The sequence below is a fragment of the Lepidochelys olivacea genome (assembly GCF_965140295.1).
Source record: "Lepidochelys olivacea isolate rLepOli2 genome assembly, chromosome: 3".
Lineage (NCBI taxonomy): Eukaryota > Metazoa > Chordata > Testudines > Cheloniidae > Lepidochelys > Lepidochelys olivacea.
Genome location: NC_140413.1, coordinates 26,780,657 through 26,799,312, shown reverse-complemented (window position 1 = coordinate 26,799,312; position 18,656 = coordinate 26,780,657). Strand labels below are relative to the sequence as shown.

Below are 18,656 nucleotides of genomic sequence, written 5' to 3'. Positions count from 1 at the left end.
AAAGGGGTGCAAGTGGTACTGAAAGGTATAGCTCCATAAATTATTTCAAATGTAAAGCCAACATCTTCATTTTTTTTTTTTAACTGAAATTGGTTTAGTTGTGAATTTCAAAACAAGAGATAAGAATTGACCTGGTTCATTGCTTTTGTTCTGTATTTATACCGAGAGCCAGATGCACTGCCATCTGAACCTGCTATAAGGAAAATTGGCATAGCCTCTTATTGTTCCATCTTACTCATTTTTAAAAAGGGGTGTATAGTATTCGCCTGCCTCACAAGGTTCTTGTTATGCGTATGTGATGAATTCAAACCAATTAGAATTAGAAACAAAGGTATCATAAGAACATAAGAATGGCCATACTGGGTCAGACCAAAGGTCCATCCAGCCCAGTATCCTGTCTACCGACAGTGGCCAATGCCAGGTGCCCCAGAGGGAGTGAACCTAACAGGTAATGGTCTAGTGATCTCTCTCCTGCCATCCATCTCCACCCTCTGACAAAAAAGGCTAGGGACACCATTCCTTACCCATCCTGGTTAATAGCCATTAATAGACTTAACCTCCATGAATTGATCCAGTTCTCCTTTAAACCGTGTTATAGTCCTAGCCTTCACAACCTTCTCAGGCAAGGAGTTCCACAGGTTGACCATGCACTGAGTGAAGAAGAAATTCCTTTTATTTGTTTTAAACCTGCTACCCATTAATTTCATTTGGTGGCCCCTCGTTCTTATATTATGGGAACAAGTAAATAACTTTTCCTTATTCACTTTCTCCACCACACTCATGATTTTATATACCTCTATCATATCCCCCCTTAGTCTCCTCTTTTCCAAGCTGAAAAGTCCTAACCTCTTTAAGCTCTCCCCATATGGGACCCGTTCCAAACCCCTAACCATTTTAGTTGCCCTTTTCTGAACCTTTTCTAATGCCAGTATATCTTTTTTGAGATGAGGGGACCACATCTGTACGCAGTATTCAAGATGTGGGCGTACCATGGATTTATATAAGGGCAATAAGATATTCTCCGTCTTATTCTCTATCCCTTTTTTAATGATTCCTAACATCCCGTTTGCTTTTTTGACTGCCGCTGCACACTGCGTGGACGTCTTCAGAGAACTATCCACGATGACTCCAAGATCTTTCTCCTGATTAGCTGTAGCTAAATTAGCCCCCATCATAGTGTATGCATAGTTGGGGTTATTTTTTCCAATGTGCATTACTTTACATTTATCCTTTTTTAAACCAATATAACCAAGAGTTGGACATAATCTCCTAAACTGGACCCAGTTCTGTGAAGTTGCTACAAAGATGAAAGGTGTTCCTATAAAAAATTAGAACCTCACGTGACTCTATATACATATTATATAAATACATAAATATATATAAATAAATAAATGAAAAGGCACAGTGACAACTACTAGGAATCTGATCCTACTGTCATTGAAGTCAGTGAAATTATTATGATTGACTTTAATGCAAAGAGGATCAAGCCCTATATGAAGAAGTTGAAGCTTATGTAATATGAGTGTAATTCCTGTGCATGCTGATCAATTATAACTAAGGTTAAGATTTTGTCATGGGTATTGTTAGTAAATATCAGACAGGTCATGGGCAATAAACAAAAATTCACGAAAGCCTGCGATCTGTCCCAGACTTTCTCTAAAAGTGGAGGTGGGGAGAGGAATGACATTAACAATCAGGGACGCTGGACGCTGCTCCAGGCGGGGCTGCCCCCAGCTGCTGCTCTAGGCACAAACACAGCTCCTGGCTGCGGCTCCAGCCCTTGGGTGGCTACCACTGTGGCTGGGTCAGCTTTGTCGACAGACTGCTAACTTCGGTGGGGCTAGACAGCTGTTCCAGCCCTGCTGCTCTGGTACAGGCTGAAGCCAAAGAAGTCATGGAGGTCCTTTAAAGTCACGCAATCCATGGCCTCCGTGACAAAATTGTATCCTTAATTATAAATAACTTGGCATCAGCCAGATGTATTCCCCAATACAATCTTATATTTCATATATCATGACATTGTCAGTAGACATATAAAAGTATGACCTTTTTAACTTAATCAATATTCTAAAATTCACACACATTTAAATTGTTTTTAGCACAACACCTGTTTCTCCAACAAAATTCAGACAATTTGTATTTAGTAGTGTTAGATACATAGATGTGATAGCAATATTCTTTTAGGTTACATTTTCTCCCACTTTTCTCTACTGTTAACAACACATGCAATGAATATGGAAATTGAATAACCATCATGAAATCCTCAGGAATGAAGCATATACATTTCTGTGTCATTTAATAGGTCCACTGCATCCTGCCGGCATGCACGAATTTGGAGAAGCACAAGAACCTTCTAGAACTGCTTGAGGAATATAACTGTTTTCAAAATTCTATAAAATATTTAATGCCTTAGACATTAGTGAGTTGACACTCATTTGGAAAAAAGTAATTCCATATCATAAGATGATTTTAAGAAGCTAAGGCATGAGAAGAAATGCTTTGCATTTAGTGATGTTAGGGCTTTGTGAAAACAGAGGCCTAAACACTGAATAAACCATAGGAACTTGTACTTTGATCCAAAGCCCAAAAGGCTGAATAAGAACAACAATGGAGGTGTAGATTGGAGCTCATGAAGCCTTAAAGAGCCTTTCTACCTTTCCTCCATTAATCCTCTTATGGGTTGTTAAGGAAGGCCTGATTAAAATGTAAATATATGGAAAATGTGAAGCATGCTATGTGGAAGTAAAACAAATCTAGTAAACAAAAGCTGCTTCTTTCTGCCATGAAAATTCTCTTGGAATGGGTCATACCTCAATGGAACAGAACTGTAAATTAATTCAGATGAGTCTCAACACTTACCCACTATCAGTGAACAGAAACTCAAGATGTGTCATATAAACTTCCCAAAGCGGAACACTGTAACGCTGAGCCAAGGAAAGAGCGATCTTGTACACATTTTCTTCAAGTGTTCTTGTTAGGGGAGAACCATAAAACACAGCAAGAGAAAACAAAATAACTGGTCACACTAAGATGCTTAGAAAAAAAGTCAGAGAAAAATACTTAAGATAGAAAAGGCATTGTTGCTCTGCAAACCTTCCCCACCGCCCCCATGCACACACACTGAGAAACAACAATTAAATTTGGTTTTACTTCTTTGTTTTATTCTCAAAAGTAAAACAGATTAAAATTCTATCATTCTGTAATTGTTTGTACTGGATAAATAAAAATTCCCATAGGTATAGGTATTAAAATATTAGAGAGAGATTTTCAAAGATACAAATAGAAGTTATATAAATGTACACAAACTTGTTTATCTTAGTGAGTGGCTAAACAAGAAGTAGGACTGAGTGGACTTATAGGCTCTAACGTTTTATATTGTTTTATTTTTGAGCCCTTGCAGTTATGTAACAAAAAATATACATTTGTAAGTTTGCACTACAGTTCTTGTATGAGGTGAATTGAAAAATACTATTTCTTTTATCATTTTTACAGTGCAAATATTTGTAATAAAAATAATAATATAAAGCAAGCACTATACAATTTATATTCTGTGTTGTAAATTGAAATCAAATATTTGAAAATGTAGAAAAACATCCCAAATATTTAATAAATTTCAATTGGTATTCTATTGTTTAACAGTGTGATTAAAACCACGATTAATTGCAATTAATTTTCTTCAGTTAATTGCGTGAGTTAACTGCGATTAATCGACAGTCCTTACTCTCTCTCTATATATATACAGTTTTATTGAGGAGCAGTTTCTTTTGGGGGTTTTTGGACTTAACCCTGATTCAAGGGATATAATAGAGACAGGGGCGGGTAGCTCTGCCTATAAAGATCACCCAACACTTTCCATTTTCTCAGTTGCTTATAGGTTTGCTAAACTTTAAAGTTTGGAGTAAAATTATCTATGCTAGTTGTCTGACTCAGGCTGACATTATTTTGGAAAATTTCAGCCCAAATGGTTCAGCCATTTTGGAGAACAAGGCTAGGGAAAAATATATTTTCCCCATATTAATCAATACTAGTGACCCTTCCTGAACAGCTCTAGTGTCCCCATGCTTTGGAACAGGGACTGGGACGAGAATCCTGAGAAGTGGAGATGGACTGATTAGGTAAGGAAAATGGGACTGCAAGGAAGAGCCGGGGGGGAAAGATAGCACTAGGAAGGAACAGTTGTGATCCTCTAGCTTGACCTCCTGCAGAACATAGGACTTCCTTGAATTAATTTCTGCTTCAAATCAAATAGTTGTGTCTGAAGATGAGTATATCTTTTAGAAAAAGATCCAATCCAGATTTAAAGATTTCCAGTGATGGAGAATTGACCACAACCCTCCGTTTGTTGTTTTGATGGTTAATTACCCTCACTGTTAAAACTTGGGCCTTATAAATTTGTCTAGTTTCAAATTCCAGCCATTGGATCTTGTTATACTTTGTCGGCAAGACTGGCTACCCCATTTCAGAATTGTTCCTCTGTAGGGATAGATCAAATCACTAAGGCCCATAACCCGAGTGTCATCTTCAACTTGGACCTCTCTCTAGGTACACACATCTAGGCTGTGTCTAAATCTTGCATATTCTTTCTCCATAAAATCTCTACGATACAGCCTTTCCTAACCACCCATACAGCTAGGCTTTCATAATCTCACGTCTCAATTACTGCTATACCCTTTTCTCTAGCCAAGACAAATGCAATCTTGCCCCACTCATATCCATTTAGAATGCCGCTGCAAAGATCATTCTCCTAGCCCATCACTTAGATGATGTAATTTCCCTCCTTCCATCTCTTCAACTGGGTTCCCCTTTTCTATCACATAAAATATAAGCTGCTTGTCTTCACTTTCAAGCCCTTCATGGCTTACCCCCATTTTACCTATCATCTCTCACTCACAATCAAAATGTGGACTCCTGCCTCTGACTGGCCAATGATGCCAGCCTCGATCATTTGTTAAATTTTGAAACAAGCACTTTTATGCTTTCTTCCATGCCACCCCGCACATTTGCTCCCTGTAATCATCTGTGAAGTGACCTCACTGTCCTCCTTAAAATGTTCCTTTGCCATGATGCATACAATAAACTTGACAACAGTTAGGACACTGACACGTTGATGCCATAGCCTACCGTGGTGATCAATACTGTCCCACTGTTCCCTTGTAGTTCCCTGTCTATCTGAATCTATCTAGGTATAAGGCAAGAGACAATAGATTTCTAGCTCTTTGGGGCTTTTTATTCTGTTTGTACAGCACCTAGCACAATGGGGTCCTGGTCCATGACTATAGCTCCTATGTCAGAGGTGGGCAAACTATGGCCCACAGGCCACATCCAGCCCACGGGACCCCCCTGCCCGGCCCCTGAGCTCCTGGCCCGGGAGGCTAGCCCCCAGCCCCTCCCTTGCAGCCTCAGCATGTCGTGCCACCGGCGCAACACTCTGGGCAGCCGGGCAGTGCAGTTGCAGAGCCGCAGCCTAACCCAGTGCTCTGGGCAGCATGGCTGTAGCACCGCCAGCCACCGGTGCTCCAGGCAGCACGGTAAGGGGGCAGGGAGCAGGGGGTTTGGATAGAGGGCAGGGGAGTTGGGGGTGGTGGTGTGGATAGGGGTCGGGGCGGTCAGAGGGCGGGGAACAGGGGGTTGGATGGGGCAGGAGACCTGGGGGGCAGTCAGGAAGGAGGGGGGGTTGGATGGGGCAGTCAGGGGTGCAGGGTCTGGGGGTGGTTAGGGGACAGGGAGCATGGGCTGTTGGATGGGGTAGGAGTCCCGGGGGGGCCTTCAGGGGACAGGGCGGGTTGGATGGGGCAGGAGTCCCAGGGGAGCTGTCGGGGGCGAGAAGCATGGGAAGGGTCGGCTAGGAGGCGGGGGCTGGGCCACACCTGGCTGTTTGAGGAGACACAGCCTCCCCTAACCAGTCCTCCATACAATTTTGGAAACCCGATGTGGCCCTCAGGCCAAAAAGTTTGCCCACCCCTGTCCTATGTGCTATAGAAATACAAATAATAAGAATGATTTTATGGTGTTTTTCTAGAGCATTGATTAAAATATTAAATAAAGTAGAACCCCACTAGAAACACACCCTTTTGGTCATTACTCTGAGTTTACAATTACATTTTGAGACTGAACAGCTACCCTGGTTTTAACCCTATTAAGCGTGCCATGTTGATTTTGTATCATTCTAGTTTTTTAATCAAGATGTTAAATGCCTTATGGGTGCCAAAGCATAGGACATCAACACTATTACCTTTCTCTACCAAACTGGTGATCTCATCCAAAAAGGATATCATGTTAGTTTGACAAGGTCCATTTTCTATAAAGTCATGTTGATTGGCATTATATTATCCCAATTTAATTCTTTATGAATTAAGTCCCATAACAGCTGTTCCATTATTTTGCCCATGATCGAAGAATAGTTGCACAGGAGGCTAGTGGACAGTATTGGCAACAGAACTGCAAGAATCTACGCAGCATTTCTTACATCACTGACACTGGACTACCAGAGCAATAAAAGGGCAACTGGGAAGAAAAATAAAGGTTGCTTCTACTATTTTTGCAATTATTTAATGCCTTGCTCTATATTGAAGAAGTTTTAGATTTAGAACATTGGCTCCACCCCAATTTCCTTCCCTTCTGATCCCTAGTGCACACATTAATGTATTTTTATCCTGGCTCCCACACTTCCCATAAAATTCATCATGACATCCCACTGCACTATTCTCCATAAAATATGGAAGAATTAAAACAAGATAATGGATAATATATATGAGCAGGGAACGATATCATGCTGGAATATCACACCTTTGATATGTTAATGGCCTTTAGTTTATGAGTATTTACCCAAAAAGCGATAATATCATAGCAAAACAGACTCCCTGTGATGCATCTGTGCCTTTCTGCAATTATCAAATCATTGTTGGCAAAGATTTGGCAAAAAAACATTTTGCATTGATTAATATATTGTGCAAATTAAAAAGCGGTAAACCAAAAAGTTAGAATAAAAAAATAGTGTTAGAACACAGATGTTTATCTATTGTCTCTTTTCTTCTCTTTTTATAGGTGTCTTTTCTGCTCATGACAGCATCGCCACTTTCTACCCTTCCACTGCAGCAAGGCTTCCGGTCTCCATACTCCACAAGGAAAAACTAGGCTCAATACTTGTATTCACATGTGGGAAGAGACTACTGGCATCCTTTCTGTCCTCCAGTAAACCACAGTGTACAAGTCAGGAAGAAACTGACCCATACAATTTTTTTTAAAAGTTAATCGGCAATGGGCTCCCCACCATGAGTGTGAATTAGCAAGGTTCTCATACATTATTCTATTTTAAAAAGAAGCTATAATCATAAAATTTCACTAGAGAATCATGTACTGTTCCTGATCGGTAATCATTATTTGTGAAGGAGTGTCCACACTTTTCTGTGGTGTGATTCAGTACATAAAAGTAGAGTTGATTTGTGGCCAGGATAGCACAACAGTTATCAGCAAATCAGAATGAATGTTCGACTGTATATATTACATTATATCAAGTTCTATCTTCTCTCCCCATCCCCATATGCCCTGTGTCCATCTTGTCCAAATAAATTGTAAGCTGCTTGGGACAGGGACTAGTCTTGACCTAGGTGTTTGAGACACCTCACCAATGTTTAAATGCTTGATAAATAATGCATAATAGGCCCTGATGAGAATACAATAAATATGCAAGATAAAACCAACACCATTTTGTTCTTTAAGTAATTTTAGCAAGCAAACTGCTCATTTTAGCAGAAATTGTTTGGTAAGTAAGACACCATCTTTCCAGAGTGATCCTCATTTAATGCATGGTGCAAAACATGAGTTTTTCTTTTAATAATTCAAAAATAAATAATAAAAATATGCTTCAAAATTATATTAAATGTACATATTGTTTTAATTAATATGTGCAGATTAGGGGTCAAATGAGAAAATGAAACCAAGAAAGCTGTGAGATGAACAAGCATTTAACATAATCTTTGCAATTGCCCGAACTAGCAGAACTGTCATCCTAAACTATGAGATGTGAAACTTAGATTTCGTTAATTCTTCTTTTCTGTATTTTCAACAATCTATGTATGCTGTGAGGAATTTCCTCAACTTTCACTTCATATTTATTTTGTTTATAGAAAAAAAAAGGAAGAACTCTAAAAATACAAAGTCATTACACATGCCAAAAATAAAGATTCATAAAAAGGTAGAATATTGCATGATGAACTTATTACACAAAAATAACAAACACCATTTAAGCCATCAGCATGGTATTAAGATGATGCAACCATCTCCTTGAGTACGGAGATAAAGGAAAGACAACTCCAATAAAAAAATTAAAAGATGCCTGGAGCAACTTTAGGGAATGTAGGGCCTAATCACGCAATCCCTATGCAGAAAAAAATCCCATCGCCTTCAGTATAATAAATGTAGGGCAAAAGCTGTTGAATGAGATACTTTTGTTTTGATACTATGCTTAATCAAATAATTTGTATCAGTGTTTCTTTGTGACCCTATAATCTAAAAATTTTAGCCATGAACTACTATCGTGATGGAAGAGTGATAGCATCCATATATTCTCTTCAACAACTTATGCACAAGATGGTTAAAATTGGAACAAGATGATGCAATGTGACTGTTACAGGGTAGCAGGAGGTTTTCACCGACTCTCTGTGTTAGCTGGTATTCAAGTCTTGCATGAATCTGCTGAAATTCTGTTCATTTAGAGCAGCAGGCATGGCTGTTTAACTCCAAACAATATTTGACAAACACGTACACTATTAGGAGCATTTGCAGACAAAGGTGACATGTTTTTACGGGGTGCTAGGAAGAATCAAGTTTCTGGAACACTAAACTTCTCTTGTGTAGATGATATCAAAAAGGATGCAGGTGCAATATACACAACTGAAAATCCCTAGGGCTGGATTCACAAAAGGACTTACGTGCCTCCCTGGCACCTTAGGTGGCTAAATCCCCAGTCAGGCCCCACTGGGATTCCCAAATCCCCCGTTCTGCTGTCCCCAAGCCCTGCAGGCCTCTAAAATTGCTTTGCGCCTAAATTTCCACAGAAAAAGTTCCATAGGTGCCTATGTTTCTGCTTGTGAGCATGTGCACTGCAGCTCCACGCCAGTCGTCCGAATGTCTAAGCACCGCACAAGCTGGAGAAAATTAGGCATTCCTCCACCTAACTTGCCTGTGGGGACCGAACTGATAACATCCTCAGAGTTCAGCTACTGGACCAGGTCCCTCTAGACGAGCTTACACAAAATGGACCAGAAGGGAGGGAGCAGCATCTTCATAACTTGTTGCCCAGTGGTTAGGGTACTCACCTGGGATGTTGGAGACCCACAGTTCAAGTCCTCCTTCTTCACCTGAGTGAGGAGAAGGAATTTGAACAGTCATCTGCCACCTCCCAGATGCGTGCCCTAGCTACTGGGTTCTGCGATATTCTGACATGGGGGCTCCTTCAGTTTCTCCTGTTGAAGTTCCATTATGGATAAATAATATTTTAAAAGGTCATTGGCACAGGTGGTCTGGATCCCCCACCTCCAAAGAGGGTGCTCTAACCACGAGGCTACAGAATCATATTCTCAATTTATCTCTTCCGCTCACCCGTTGGCCCCAATGATTCTTTCATTAATTTATCCACAGTGGAATACCTTCAACACTGAGCCAGAGAGAGCAAGCATGAAAAATGATTCTGTGGCTTGGTGGTTAGACCTCTGCCCACGGAGGTGGGAGACCCAGGGTCCAGCCACCTGCTCCATTTAAAATATATATATATATATTTATCCGCCATGAAACAGCTTCAACACGAAAGACTGAGGAAAGCCCCAAAGCAGAATATCCCATAGCCCAGTTGTGAGAGCACTCACCCGAGAGGTGGCAGGTTCCAATTCAAATCCCTTCTCCCCACCCTCAGGTAGAACAGGTTCTTGAAGAGAGGGTCTCTCACATCTCAGGTCAGTATATTAACCACTGGGTTAAAAATTATGAATGAGGTTCTTCACCCGTACCATGCTCCTTGCTAAAATGGCATAGGTACCTAATGCCAAGACAAGGTTAACAGCTGAGAATCCCAAGCAGAGGGAGGAACCTTCGTGCAGTCTGTACTTAGACACTTACCTCCAAGAGAGGGGAGAACCTTAGCAAAACACTCCTTAGCTTGGCATCTCCCTTTGTCTATCTTAGGTGAGAAGCAGCCTTACTTGTTGGATCTTCTAAGGTGCCTATCTTTCCCCATTCATTGTATAGGGAGCCATTCTAAGGTGCCTATCTTTCCCCATTCATTGTATAGGGAGCCTAGGCACCCATATCAGACTTTGGGAATCACAGTGATTTTCTAGGTACCTAAAAGTGAGGTATTTTGATGCTCAGTATTGTCATTTCTATGTGAATCAAGGCCTTAAGGAGGAACTCTGCAGCCTATTCTCAAGAACCTCAAGACTAGAACAAAGGGATTCTAGGAATCAGGATTACAATTCAATAGAAAAATTGAATGGGAAATCCAATAGAGCTGGGTCTCTAGTCAATGATATGAGACTGATGTACAATCTACCAGATTTTTCGGGGGGGGGGGGGGAAGCAGGGGGAGTGTATACATTTTTGCAATGTAAGTCTACTATAACTAAATTATCAACATTAAAACAGAGGGTTTATCTATAATTTATTAAAATTCAATAGTGAAAGACACTATTTTTTAGCATGGTTCAGAAATCCCCCCCCCCCTTTTAGGGCATCTGTTTTAATGGACTGTTATAGTAGCAGCTGAAGCAAAAGGATAAGGGCGACGGGAGAGAGTTGAAAGAGTATCTTTACTATTCGAATCCTGCACTTATTGATCCATTTTGTTGGACAAACACCACTTCATTTGACTAGAGTGGTTGGAGAAAAAAGGGTCCCATTTAAAGCAACACTGCAAAATAAACCTGCAAAATGAGTGATTAATAAGTCCTTCTGAAGGTCAGTGCTGCTGAAAATTTACTTTCCTATTTTGAATTTTAAATACTTCCCCTTGAACAAAAGAAAAAACACATAAGAGCAATTACTTACTCCGCCAGCCCCAGTATAGTTTCTCTCTTGTACTGGTCATCTGCTGTAAACCTCTGCACATCCACTCCTTTGCCAAGGCCTTGAAGGATTTGAGCCTGAGTGAAGTCCAGTAGTCGTTCATTGTAGTAGTACAGTTGCTTAATCAAAGTTGCTATTTCTTCAGGCCAGTCTGCAGAGCTACACTGAGAAACGTGCTTTGTGACCATCTTAATCAGCTCTTTTGGGTCAGCCTGTGAAATCAATTTTTTTTTTTTAAAAAAAGCCTTTATTTTAAAAAACTCTAAAACAAAGTTGCCATTCTAAGATCTATCTGCTGGTGTTTTCATTAATGAAACACGAAATATTTCTTCCATCCTGAGAGATATGATCAGATCTAGTGGTATTCCACATTTTGAACGTAGGGAACCTCTTGGAAACCGTGGAACCTTTCAAAATGGTAAAAATGTAAGTGTGACCACTGAATGCTAAATAACCTGAACACGTATATATAATTGATGCAAGTCAAATCTGCACTGCTGTCAAACTTGTATTTGTATGGTACGAGATAAAGGAAACAAATTTTCTTTTTGATTATCGAAGTAATATCGTAAGTACACATTTTGCAATAGTAGTAAAGGCACAAAAAGGAGAGGAAAAAGTCTCTTTATTATGAAAATCCTGCATTTATTGATCCATTGACTTGAAAGATTAATTAGCAGACCCTAAACTATCTGTATAAAATATACAAATATTACTGATTACAAATTAGCTAATGACCATCCTACAGTCAAACACAGGAACATACCACAAATATTAAAATAATTCTTCTGAATCAATGACTGATTCCAATGTACTGAGAGAAATAACACACAAATGTAACAGCATATCCATAACAGGACAAAGAGTTGTTTATAGGTTTAAAAATCATCTGTGTTATGTATTTAAAGTGCATAATTGCTGTAGTATCTAGCTCAAAACTGCACACAGAAATCAGATCTTTGAACGTGCATTATAGTTTCCACATTCATAAATCAATGGCACAGAGACATATACACTTTTGAAAATCTGGCCCCAAATAATTTTGTATTGTCTGACCCACTGTGTGCCATGTACAGCACTAAACCCACTGACAATGCTTAAATAAATAATAAATATAGCAATGAAACTGGCAGAAAATAATGTAATGTAATGGTGCCAGAACTTTTCCTAGTGGGTGACAGAGTAATTTACTTTGCAGTTCACAAGATACATGAATAATTACGTTCTTGCAAAAAAGCATAACATGAAAAATAAAGTAAAATACATTTTATACATACCTAAACTACTTAAAATACATTGCAAAGGCTGAAAGCCCAACATCTGACCTACTTTTCACTTCCCCTTCTTCACTAGAAGCTAACTACTGATTTTCACTTTCAAGGCCCTACATTGACTATATCTAATACACTATTGAGATTGACTCGCCTACACTCTACCAAAAAAGCCAGCCTTCGTTGTTCTCTTTTTGAATTTTCAAAAAAGCACCTCTGTGCTTTTTTCCATGCTGCCTATCATACTTGGGAGGAACCCCCGTAATATCTGCAAAGCCTCCTCCTTCAAATCCATCCATAACACTCTCCTTTGTCAAGATGCTTATGAAAACTTGACAACGGATAGGTAGCAAGTGTGCAACATAAGAACGGCCATACTGGGTCAGACCAAAGGTCCATCTAGCCCAGTATCCTATCTTCCGACAGTGGCTAATGCCAGGTGCCCCAGAGGGAATAAACAGAGCTGGTAATCATCAAGTGATCCATTCCCTGTCGCCCATTCCCAGCTTCTGGCAAACAGAGGCTAGGGACACCATCCCTGCCCATCCTGGCTAATAGCAATTGATGGACCTATCCTCCATGAATTTATCTAGTTCTTTTTTTAATCCTATTATAGTCTTGGCCTTCACAACAGTGTGCTGAAACTACTGCTTTTCATGCTGAGCAGTACTGTCTCTCTGTTTCCTTTTCTCCCCAATCTGTCTGTATATACCCACTTGTCTCTCTTTTATAATAGATTATAAACTCTTTGGTCTGGGACCATCTTTTTCTTGTTGTGCTATCACAATATAAATAATAAATAATGATAAATAAAATGGATGTGGTGGCTAAAAGAGCTAATGCAATTCTTAGACCTATAAACAGGGGGATCTCCTTAGAAGTAGAGAGATTCTATTATTTATGTACGTGGCACTGATGGAACTGCTACTGAAATACTATGTCCAGTTCTGGTGTCCACAATTCAAGAGGGATGTTGAGAAATTGGAGAAAGTTCAGTGAAGAGTCATGAAAATGATTAAAGGACTGGGAAAATATGCTTTATAGTGAGAGATTCAAAGATAATTTTACCAAAGAGACGGTCCTGTGGTGATGTGATCACAATCTATAAGTATTTACATATGGAAACTTGATAACAAAGGCTCTTCAATTTAGCAGACAAAGGAATAATGAGATCCAATGGCTGGAGGTTGAAGCTAGGCAAATTTAGTCTAGAAATAAGGTGAACATTTTTAACAGTGGTTTTGAGTGCTGGAACAATTTACCACAATATACCATGTGATATATTTTTCATCCCTGTAAATCTTCATTTAAAGATTGGATTCTTTTTCTTAAAAGATATGTTCTAGTTCAGCCACAGCTATTGAAACGGAAGCAGGAATTAATCCAGGCAAGTCTCATGGCCTGTGTTATGCAGGTGCTCAGAACAGATTACCACAATGATCACTACTAGCCTTAAAATCTATGAATCCAGGAAAATACTTTTCTCAACTGTGTCTGTTTTCATAGTCCATTTAATTATTACATGTTTTATCCCTTCTCTTTCTGCTCACTCAGTCTTCTTCTATACCCCCTAAAATGACTTTTAAAATAACATTGATGCTACTAGTGTGATATTTATTGGCTATTCAACAAGAAGAAGAACCTAGTGATGGATAATAAAATATAAAAAACATTTCAGTGTCAAGCTGTGTGGGGCTTAAAGAATGAATAAAAAGCTATTTAAAATTATGAAATAAATTTTCACAGTATCCTTTTAGAATATACTAATATTTCTACATTCACATAAAACCTGTCTTCATTAAAATACGGGGGAGAGGGAAGTGTAAACACAAACACTAATAATATCATTAATTATAAACGAAACCTGCAAAAAAGGCTACAGAGCACACTGTTTACCACCATACTTATGTAGTTCATAGGCGCCTCAATATTCTTAAACAGTCAACAGGCTAGATAAGAAGTTAGAATCAGTTTGTTCTTTCTAATGCTATGTGTTAAAAAAAAAAAAGACAAGTACATGACAATCTGTTGGCTTTTCAAATTCTCTCAGACACTGAGAAAGTGTGGCTACAAGCCTGATTCCCCTGCTTCCTTTTATTAGGTAAATCTTTCCTAATACTTTAAGACAAGTGGTTGAACAATATATCTTTTCTCCCTGATGCTCCACCATAGGCTTGTCTAATTTACAAAATTTTATATCATTTGAACACAACAGGAAACTATCAAGTTTGATGCCACAGTGTTAACTGTGACTTGGCAGTCAGTGCAGATTGTGCTCAACACTGTGTCAGCTACCTGTGATTAGTTATCGTCATCAAAAACAACGCTGCAGTAGCACCTACATTCCTCAGTCAGAGACGAGGGTCACACTGTACCAGGTGTCTTAACTGATATTTCTCCTTAACATAGTAAGCAAAATCCACATATTCATGGATGATATTGGTGACTTCAACACAGAATTTTCAGAAGCCTTCTTGATTCTTCACTAGCTTCAAGCACTCAGCAGCTGACCTCCCCGTGATCTGCTGCACACTTTCTATCTGTCTCCTTACTGGGGTCATCCCCTACTACAACTACCAACCACCATTCCTTCCACAATAATCTTCTCAAGGTTACTTCCATTTCTATGCCCGATGTGACCAAAATATATACATTTGCACCTGTTGATTTCTGACAGCATTGTCTGCTTCTCTCCAATAATGTTTCTAACCTAAGCATTCATTATCTTTTCCATACAAGAGTAACACAGTAGATGAGCTATATTTCAAGTGTGCCTGCACAGCCGTTGTGATAAGATGGATTACTGTTTGAGACTAAAGAGAAAAAATTTGATTTTGGGGCTACTAGCTTTGTCCGCCCCTTATCCATAAAATAATCTCAAAAATTTTGTTCACTAAGCCATCACCTTCTTCTCATTCAAATCCCTCCTTAACAATCATCTTAGCAGCACAACTGATAGTTAACCTGTACATATAATTCAGTTACTGGAAATGTCAAGATTTGCATATACCAAAAATTAATAACTACATGTCCTTATTTTCATCATCCATTGGTTTTTGAGATCCAACTCTCTCTATGGTTTTCCTATCCTTTCCCCCAAATCACTCAGCCCTGTGATGGTCCTTAATAACAATAAAATACCTTGTACTCTAAATGCAAGGTGCAGGGAAAGCTGTGTCTTCCTATATTTAAAATCCACACTTGAGTCAGTATTAGGTGACTGAGTTATGAACTGCAGATTGAGTTTTAGTGATCTGTGATAATGTTTCTTCTTTTTTGGCATGAATATTGTACTATACAAAAGCACGAGACCTTAACATTCTCTCTTTAATATCTGAATTACAATACTCTTTTCTTCACTTGAATTGTTCAAATTCAGACAAACTTGTGTACTAAAAGGTGTTTCTTCTCCTTTACACATGAGATTCTTGACCCCTCGGATACTGAAATAACTCCCACATGGACAAATTATTTCTCACTAATGTCACAGGGATTGAAAACGATGGCTATTAAGATAATTATAGTAAGTTACTCGAATTCATCTTGCATTTCCTTTTTAGCTGACTTTTTCCACCTTAGTCACAAGTCCCAATGTGACTGATTTTTTTTTATTAAAAATTATGAAACATTGCCACTTTAGGCTAATCTCTTTTTAAGTGAGCAATTGTGTTTAAGTAAAAGAAAAGTTTCATATTTCTTTTTGAGAAATATGCTGAATTCAATTCAGTACAGTCAATCTAGGTTGTAAAAAGAGTAAGTCACTCACCCCTTGCAGTCCTAGGACCTTGGAGTCCAGTGAGTCCTTTAGAAAGGGAGTGCATTTTTCACTCACAGGAACTTAATGTTATTCGATGGAAAGACATGGCCAGTAGAGAAGGTGGGCTTGAGTATTCAACAGTGCTTTTTTGTTTTACATGGGACTTTTGCATCACATTTATCCAGTTATGCACCATACAACTCAATACAAAAACAACAGAACTAGTAACTGTTAGAATCCTGTGTCCCAGGACGAAATAAATCATTGACAATATTAGATCATGAGAAAGTAATTCTGCCTCTTTCCCCTTCTGTTGAGACATCCTGGTCTTAATACCATGTTTCTCCTAATTTATATTCCCCTCAAATCTCACTTATATGTGTTTCCTTAATTGTTAATTATATCTTTTAAAGTAAAGCTCACAATTTGCAAATATTTTATAAATTCAAAAAATAAATCTAAAAAATGATACATGATGATAAAAATTATGAGGTTAGCTGAAATTAAATGTGTCAAAGAGAAAAGGAGGTAAGTTATGTGCACATATTTGTACATGTACACCCTTAGAAGTAATTGACACAGGTACAATATTTGGCCTTCATAGAATCATAGAATATCAGGGTTGGAAGGGACCTCAGGAGGTCATCTAGTCCAACCCCCCTGCTCAAAGCAGGACCAATCCGCAACTAAATCATCCCAGCCAGGGCTTTGTCAAGCCTGACCTTAAAAACTTCTAAGGAAGGGGATTCCACCACCTCCCTAGGTAACACATTCCAGTGCTTCACCACCCTCCTAGTGAAAAAGTTTTTCCTAATATCCAACCTAAAGCTCCCCCACTGCAACTTGAGACTATTACTCCTTGTTCTGTCATCTGCTACCACTGAGAACAGTCTAGATCCATCCTCTTTGGAACCCCCTTTCAGGTAGTTGAAAGCAGCTATCAAATCCCCCCTCATTCTTCTCTTCCGCAGACTAAACAATCCCAGTTCCCTCAGCCTCTCCTCATAAGTCATGTGCTCCAACCCCCTAATCATTTTTGTTGCCCTTCACAAAAGTGTTTTAAATAAGACATGTTTTAAAGACACAATGACAGTGCATGGTGCTCAGCAGGCAGACATTTTCAGATGTATTTCTCTCAGCTCTAACAGGACATCAAGATAATGGAACGTTGTATAATATCTCATTAGCTCCTCATTTTAAAGAGCTTAAAATAAATGCAAAGCTTTTCGGTTTCTGAATCATTCTCCTCACTTTGGTGTTTATTCAAGCTGTACATATTCACAGCACAAAAGAACATTATTCTATGCTATTAGGATGACCATATCTTAAAGAAAAAACATCTCTGCATATAGAAGCCTGAACAAAGAGCTCGCAATTCTCACGATTTATGAAACTTAGATGTGCATCAAATCATGGTTTACACAGTCAACTTGTACTTTGACTTAATTTCTGTACTTTCAACTGACAGCTCCACCACAGTTTTCTTTGTGAATTAATAGCATAGAGCTCCTGGAAATGCAGATGGAAAATGTAGATGCCAACCCCTGTAATTACGAACTCTAATAGTTGTATGTTGGGGAACGGAGAACAAAAAAATGTCCACAATATCACAAAAAGAAAAGATATGACAACTGAATAATTTATTTTGACACAAAGTGAAGTTCATATTGTGAATAAACTTTTTTCCAACAGTGGAAAGAATATACCCCAAATTGCTTTCAGATAGTTCAATTTTTTATTATTTTTATGTATTTATTTTTAATATACATTTGGATTTGATTTTGGAATAGCCTGTGCGATTTTGTGTTTCTTTCTATTTAATTGATTGGCAGTAGAGTAATATGTGAAATATAATTTGCTGTTAGACTTAAGACACTTTATAGGAGTGCTTTGGGCTGTTTGCATGCAACCCATAGTCAGGGGCTCCCAACTGCACATACCTTTATGAAGTGCAAAATACTTCCCCTGACTGGAGAATGGATGAGCGAGACAGGCATTTAGGGCAAGCAATAGCTCTGTCCACACCCTATCCAGATGCTCCAGGAAAGGAAAGTAGAGGAAACAGAAAAACTGTATGCGCACTCTGAACTCTCAAGCATTGGGGTTGTGGTTTGGGTAGTCCTTACTTTGCCATACAAGTGAACAAAGATTAGTAGCGTCTATGTAATTTTGAAAGGAGGTTTCTAAAGTAAATATAACCGCTATACAGATGAAGCGAGCTTTAGGTTATGGGGAGATTTCTGAACAGAAGTTAGGTCTGGTTCATGGAAATGATGCAATTGATAGCCTGTGTCCTTGGTTACCAAATGGTAGATTATTAGGGAAAACAAAGAGGAAGTGGTTTCTGAAACACAGAACATCCACCCCTTGGCAAACACACTTTCTTGAGCCATGTTGAAATTCAAGAAATTCACACGATAGGCTGAGAGAAAGCCACTTAGCCTGACCCAGACTCTCTCTGGATATGTAGCTAATATTCATAACACTAGCCTTGTGCCTGCCTAATTGTGTTTTCCAAAATATGCAACTATAGGCATTTATTTACAGATACCTTCTATTTTGAGATTTTT

General features: G+C 38.9%; 1 protein-coding gene across 1 annotated transcript in view; it reads right to left on the bottom strand.

Moving 5' to 3' along the window:
* The window catches only part of NBAS (NBAS subunit of NRZ tethering complex), a 407,958-nt gene that overhangs the window by 135,148 nt on the left and 254,154 nt on the right, over window positions 1-18,656 (bottom strand). The window contains exons 41-42 of the mRNA XM_084622071.1: window positions 11,041-11,270; window positions 2,860-2,970 (exon numbers count right to left, since the gene is read on the bottom strand). Of these exons, the coding sequence (XP_084478197.1) occupies window positions 2,860-2,970; window positions 11,041-11,270 (341 nt within the window). The remainder of the gene's footprint in view (window positions 1-2,859; window positions 2,971-11,040; window positions 11,271-18,656) is intronic.